This window comes from Myotis davidii, unplaced genomic scaffold (genome assembly GCF_000327345.1).
Source record: "Myotis davidii unplaced genomic scaffold, ASM32734v1 scaffold37, whole genome shotgun sequence".
Lineage (NCBI taxonomy): Eukaryota > Metazoa > Chordata > Mammalia > Chiroptera > Vespertilionidae > Myotis > Myotis davidii.
The window spans coordinates 4245802-4253052 of record NW_006289395.1 but is presented as its reverse complement, the minus strand read 5'-3'; the positions used below and the strand labels follow the sequence as shown (position 1 = coordinate 4253052).

At 41.2% G+C, this 7251-nt stretch overlaps 1 protein-coding gene across 2 annotated transcripts in view; it reads left to right on the top strand.

The window, feature by feature from the left end:
- ZNF18 (zinc finger protein 18) overlaps positions 1–7251 on the top strand; it is a 22512-nt gene that overhangs the window by 12578 nt on the left and 2683 nt on the right. The window contains exons 6-7 of one of the 2 annotated variants that reach the window (XM_006761689.2): positions 789–810; positions 847–932. In XM_006761689.2, the coding sequence (XP_006761752.1) occupies positions 789–810; positions 847–932 (108 nt within the window). Of the gene's footprint in view, positions 1–788; positions 933–7251 lie in introns of both variants that reach the window. The other variant, XM_006761687.2, reaches the window with a different exon arrangement.

Here is a 7251-nt window from a genome sequence, read left to right as displayed (position 1 = left end):
AGATGAAGAGAGAGGGATAGAGAGTTAGAAACATTGATGAAAGAGATGGATCAGCTGCCTCCTGCACGCCCCCGACTGGGGATGTGCCTGCAACCAAGGTACATGCCCTTGACTGGAATCGAACCTGGGACCCTTCAGTCCGTAGGCCAATGCTCTATCCACTGAGCCAAACTGGCTAGGGCTTTCCACTGATTTTTAGAAAGAGTGGAATGGAGGGGAAGAGACAGAAGGAAACATCGATGTGAGAGAGGCACATCAATTGGTTGCCTCAGCATGTGCTCTCTGACCAGGGCCAGGATCAAGCCTGCAACTGAGGTACGTGCCCTTGACTGGAATCAAACCCAGGACCCTTCAGTCCCTGGGCAGACACTCTATCCACTGAGCAAAACCAGCTAGTTCTCTCATTTTTAAGGTGATAAAAGTGAGTGATAGATCAAGTCACTTACTCACTGTTATGTAGCTCGTAGGTGCTTAGTTATGAAGGAGCTCAGTTGGGGCTGGCTCTGAGTCTATGCTCTTTAATATTTAACCACAATCTATTGGAGGGGTCTTTGTCATCAGGTGGTCTGACTCTACCTGCCCAGATTCTTCTTGTGATCTTCACCATTTATCCTGGCTATCTTGTGAGTACTGGTGTCTTAGAAGCTCCAAACAAACTTCTAAGATGAGCTACCTTAAGTGGTCTCAGACCCTTCCTATTTCCTCTCTTACCTAGGACACTCCTTTGAGAAACAGCAGGTCCCCAGTCCTAGTTCATCAAGGCCCACATGTTATCTCTCTCTGTACAGGCATTTCCAATTCCAAGCCTGACCTGACTAATTCAACAGAGTCCAATTCCAAGCCTGTCCTGACTAATTCAACAGAGTGTGGGGAAGAACTGGCAGGACTGCACCTGCATGTCAGTGAGAAGATCCCAAGACCCACCTGCAGAGGTGAGTAATCTTTCATTGGTTAGAGCCATTCTTGTCTCCTGTCATTAAATTGGAGGTGGTGGAGATATGTTAGGACTTGGGTTTCTATTCCATTAGTTCGGACTGGCCATGATCTAGTTAGTCTGGTTTAGATCCGGAGGTCAGGTCTTCTTAATCTCTGGTTATGGGGCTGTTGACACATGTAGTTAATCTAGGAAGAAAGAGTACACCATCAGTCTTATTTGTTGTGACAGCTATCTTAGAGAGAGTTAAGATTAGTACAGATTGAGACCAATACAGATATAGGTATAATTCTACTACAGAAAAGTGTATGAAATAGCCAATAATTATCCTTTCTCTTGTTTCTTTTTTTTTTATACATTTTATTGATTTTTTACAGAGAGGAAGGGAGAGGGATAGAGAGTTAGAAAAATCGATGAGAGAGAAACATCGACCAGCTGCCTCCTGCACACTCCCTACTGGGGATGTGCCCGCAACCAAGGTACGTGCCCTTGACCGGAATCGAACCTGGGACCTTTCAGTCCGCAGGCCACCGCTCTATCCACTGAGCCAAACCAGTTAGGGCTCATCAATGTTTCTAACTCTCTAACCCTCTCCCTTTCTCTCTATAAAAAAATCAACAAAATATATTTTAAAAAAAATGCTGAAAGAACAAGACCATCAGCCAAGAACTCTATATCCATCAAAACTACCTTTCAAAAATGAAGGAGAAATTATGGCATCCCAGATTTTTTTTTTTTAAGTGAGAGAGACATTCATTACTAGCAAACCAGCCCTACCAGAAATATGAAATGAGTCCTTCAGGATGAAATGAATAGACCCTACACAGTAACTCAAGTCACATAAACAAATAGAGTACCAGTAAGGTAATTACATATCTATCCTATCTAATAATAGACAAACATGGTAATTGTACCTTTGATACGCCTCCCATTGGCTAATCAGTACGATATGCAAATTAACCGCCAACAAAGATGGCAGCTAATTTGCATACTGTAGGCAGGGCGGGACAGCGCAGCCACCAGTGCGAGCAGCTATCCTGGGCCGCAGGCCGGCCCCAGAACACCCAGAAGCCGCCCAGAAGCTGGTGATCGGGGGCAGATGGGGGTCCCCTGCCCAGGCCTGACAGCTCTGGCAGAGGCATCAGGCCTGGGGTGTTGGTGGGGGGGTTGCCAAGCTGGCGATTGGTGTGAATTACAGAGGAAACACCTTTTCTGACCACTCATTGGTTAAGCTTCCTGTATGCCACTGGTAATATTCTTAGTAACTTGGATAATAAGAATCCAAAAAGATGATCTAATAATAGACAAACATGGTAATTGTACCTTTGTTACGCCTCCCATTGGCTGATCAGTATGATATGCAAATTAACCGCCAACAAAGATGGCAGCTAATTTGCATACTGTAGGCAGGGCGGGACAGCGCAGCCACCAGTGCGAGCAGCTAATTCTGAACAAGGGCATGTACCTAGGTTGCAGGATCCTCCCTGGCCGGGGCCTAGGTCAGGGCTTATGCAGGAGGCAACCAAAGTGTTCCTCTCACTTTGATGTTTCTCTGTATTTCCCTTTCTCTTCCACATTCTCTAAAAATCAATGGAAACATATCCTCAGGTGAGGATAAATAAATAAATAATTATATGAAAGACACATCTTGAAAATGCCTAAAGAAAGTTGTCATTTTTCATGGTGAAGGGACTGGAGTCCATGTTGATGAAAAAACCTTGCTGGCTTCGGTGACTGGCAGTGGCTATAGCAGCGGGGTGATAGGGCTGGTGCCATCCCCTGATCAGCCCCCGTCACCTCCCACAAAGGGAGGCCAGACTGTGGCTTAGGTCCTATCCCCAAGGGGAGCAGGGAGTGGGCCTAAGCCGTTACTAGGACATCCCCTGAGAGCTCCCAGTATGTGAGAGGGGGCAGGTTGGGCTGAGGGACACACCCCCTCAGTGCATAAATTTCGTGCACTGATGTTGCATTATATAACAAGTGTTACGATAAACCTAATTGCCCCACAATAGGAAATTATATATATATATATATATATGCCTAAGCGACCGTTTGTTCAACCATTCGACTGGTAGCTATGATGCGCACTGACCATCAGGGGGCAGACGCTCAACACACAGGCATGGAAACATGGAACAGACTGATGAATCTCAGAGAGAAGTGGGGAGGGGAGAAGGTGGGAAGAGATTAACCAAAGATCTTATGTGCATACTAGAGGCCCAGTGCACCGTTTGTGCACTGGTGGGGTCCCTCAGCTTGGCCTGCAGGGATCAGGCCGAAACTGGCAGTCTGACATCCCCTGAGGGGTCCCGGATTGCAAGAGGGTGCAGGCCAGGCTTAGGGACCCCACCGGTGCACGAATCTGTGCACCGGGTCTCTCGTGTAAATATAAAAGACAATATAAATGCAATATTTTTTGTAATCCTCATCTGAAGATATTTTTCCATCAATTTTTAGAGAGTGGAAGGGAGGGAGAGAGACAGAGAGAAATATCTAGGACCATGGATGGAGCCTTTAACCGAGATACATGCCCTTGGCTGGAATTGAACCTGGGACCTTTCAGTCTGTGGACCAATGCTCTATCCAGCCCAATCTTAATGCACCTTTCATTAAGTAGCACAAAGAAGAAATACAAACTTGTTCTGATGTAAAATAGCAATCCCCCTTTATCCTTCTTTACATTCTTCTAAAATACTGTGGTTATGTAAGACCTTTCTGTCAAACCTCCCTAGACACCCTGTTACATATACAAAAGATCCCAGAGTCTTGGCGGAAGGAAGGTGAAGGATGTGACCTGTATGACAAATCATTCTTTCTCTCCAGTGGGGGTCTAATTAATTGTTTTTCTTTGCTGATAAACCACAAAAAGAACAAGCATTAAATGGGGGATATAATTTTAATTTTAAGCAATATATTTATTATAATACTATTTCAAAGGATTCCTTCAGAGTAGTACTTTTCAAACTGCATTTCATGAAAAATTAGTGTATTGTGAAATCATTTTATAGGTTATAGCCATCATTAAAAAAATGAAATAAGATTAAATAGAAAATATCAGAAAGCAATGACAAAATAGTAGATGTCAGGATAGGTAGTGTTTCAGGAAATTTTTGTTCTGAATATATGTGCATATACTGTATTTTCGATATAAACGTTTTTTTATTGTGGGTAGCAGACAAAAAAGTTTGAAAATACTGCTTTAGAGGTTGTTGCAATAGGAATTCTGTTTTAATAGACTTTATTTTTAGAGCAGTTTTATGTTCACAGCAAAATTGAGTGGAACGTACAGAGATTTCCCTTACACTCCCTTGCAGTAGGATTTTATTTGTGATATATAGCTCACTATATCCCCAACTTATTTTTTTCCACCCTTCATCCCATCTGCTGACATGGCCCATTACGTCTTACCTGAACCAGACTGGAGAGAATCTACAAAGCCAGTCTGCCTCGATAAGGGAAACTGATGCCAGTGTGGGTCCTTGAGAGAGATAAGTGGAAAGGGAGGTTGAGGAAGCAGCAGTGTGCAAGCAAGTCTGGCAGGGAACACATGGAGGAGAACCCTGTGGCAAGTTGATGTAGGAGTCCTCATGTGCAGCGACGAGACCCCGGATCGTGTGTAAGCAACAATGGAAAGATGGAAAAGGGCTGGTTCAGTCTATTCAGTCTACAGTTAGCCGGTTTGCCAGATTTGAAGTCGGACTGAATGCAAATGTCACAGGAGGGCATGTATATGCTACATACTTGATCATATTGAAGAATAGCTCCTGGTTAAAACAGGCCAGCAAAGGGGTAAACCTCACAAAGCTGTACACACATACTGCTAATCAAAATCCCAAGGGATTAAAAACAATGATTTGGAAAAATGATTCTTAAGTAGTTATCTGGAATAACGCTGTAAGAACAGTAAAAGGTTTTGAAAGATGAATATTTCATCAGTATTAGATCTGTAAATATTAAGAGTCTGTCATTTAAAATAGGTAAAATCATTAAAATAATAGAATACTGTTGTAAAAATAGATGCACAGACAAATGGAACAGAAAAGGCATCTTAGGAAAAGAAGGTAGTCTGTATAAGAATCTCACATATGATGAAATTCTCACAAATCCATGGGACAAACTATTCTTCAGTGAGCTATGTCAGGAAAAAACTTTGGGAAAAAGTATTGGTTTAAATTTGAAGTATATCATATACCAAAATAAGTTAGGGATGGATGAAAAAGGCACAATGTGAAAATAATGAAGAAAATGAATGAATTTGACTCATGTCTAGATGAGAAAGATTTTTTTCTTTTTTTTTTTTTTTTTTATCCTTACCCGAGGATATGTTTTTATTGATTTTTAGAAAGGAAGGGATATATATATATATATATATATGGAGAAACATCTATTGGCTGCCTCTCTTGCCCTGACCAGGAATTGAACCCATGGTATATGTCCTGAGTGGAAACCTAACTGCAACCTTTTGGTATACGGATGACACTTCAATCAACTGAGCCACCTGGCCAGGGCAGGATGGGGAAGGTTTTTATAAGTATTAAAGCAATGAAAAATATCATTAAGGAAAAGATTAATAGACTTCAGTATATTTCAAAAGAAAAAACCCACAATTTCTATAAAAATAACCCCAAGCAAAATTAAGGTAATCAGATTGGTGAAAAATATTTTTTATGAACATGACAGATAAATTATTAATATTCTTAGTATATAGTTAATGCAGGTTGATAAAAAAAATGATTTTCCCAATAAAAATGGACAGCAGTCTTGGAGTATGAAAAATAGCTCATAAATGTGAAAAAATTCATCTTTTAAAAATGAAAACTTATAACAGTGAAAAATCATTTCACTGTGAAAGATATTTTAAAAATATTTAATACATCGGTATTGAACACTGTTCTTCACTCTGCCCAGTTTCTCAAACCAGAGGGTGGCATGGTTGTTCTGGAAATCAATTCATCAATAGGTGTCATGATCCTTAATGACAACATTTATGTCTGTTGACATAGTAATTCCACATCAAGGAATCTCCTTTAAAGTATTGGTCAGAAATGTGGGTAAAAATTTATGAATCAAAATGCTATCCCTGCACTATTTATACTTGTAAAAACAAAACAAACAATAGATTTCCATTGTAGGAGAATTCTTACATAAAATATAAGTTTATCATGTGTTTATAATGCCATCTCCATGATGGACCATTATTCAGCTTTTAAAATTTTACTTTAAAGGTGAGAGAAAGTACCTTTGCCATATGAGAAGAATATGTGGTAAGGCTTTGTGAATTAACAAGTTCAGGTTTACTCTCTCACATTCCTGGGTCACTAGCAGATAATCTGAAAGACAAGTATAGGAAAGAGAATGGGAAATAGCTTCATTAGATCTGCAGGAATAAAGTAATTTATAAAAGCTGAAAATAAATTTTATCACCAAAATAAAATATTTACTATATGCGCCATTAACTTGTAATGACCAAAAACCTAAGCTATGATGAAAAAATAAAATTTCAACTGTTATATACATGAGTTAACGAAGCACAAGTGAATGGATTGAAGCAAAGATTCACTTTTATGCTACAGCCTCACTGTACATTAAAACTATAGTAAAATGACACATTGATGCATTTCATGAATTTCTGGGTTCATTGAGAAGGGGAGAATCCATGTGAAATTGATAAAGACCACCATTTACAATTTAAATGCTACAAAGCCAGATATAGAACTATATATACAACATATCAATTATGTCAGGTGAAAGCACATACATCCTATCTAATAATAGACAAACATGGTAATTGACCGTACCTTCGCTACGCCTCCCATGGGCTAATCAGTGAGATATGGAAATTAACCCAACCAAGATGGCGGCTGGCAGCCACGCAGCTGAAGCGAGCAGGCGGCTTGCTTGCTCCAGTGATGGAGGAAGCCAAGGTTCCCCGCCTGCCGTGGCCCGGCTCTGAGCTCCGAAAGCAACAAAGTTTCAATTATAGAAGCTAAACAAACCCCAGATACCTGCTTTCAGTAGCCCGTGGCCACAGAGCTGGAGCGAGCAGGAGCCCGGCTCTCAGCTTTAGTGATGGCAGCAAAGTTTCAATTATAGAAGGTAAATAAATCCCAGAATAAAAAGAAAAAAAGGAGAGACTGGGAGCTTCAGTCACCGGCCAGTCTGAAAACGGCCCTCAGTCCCTCCCCCAGGCTGGCCAGGCCCCCTAGCGGGCCCCCTACCCTGATTCGGGACCCCCTTCAGGGCAAACCAGCCAGCCTCCACCCATGCACCAGGCCTCTATCCTATATAGTAAAAGGGTAATATGCCTCCCAGCACCA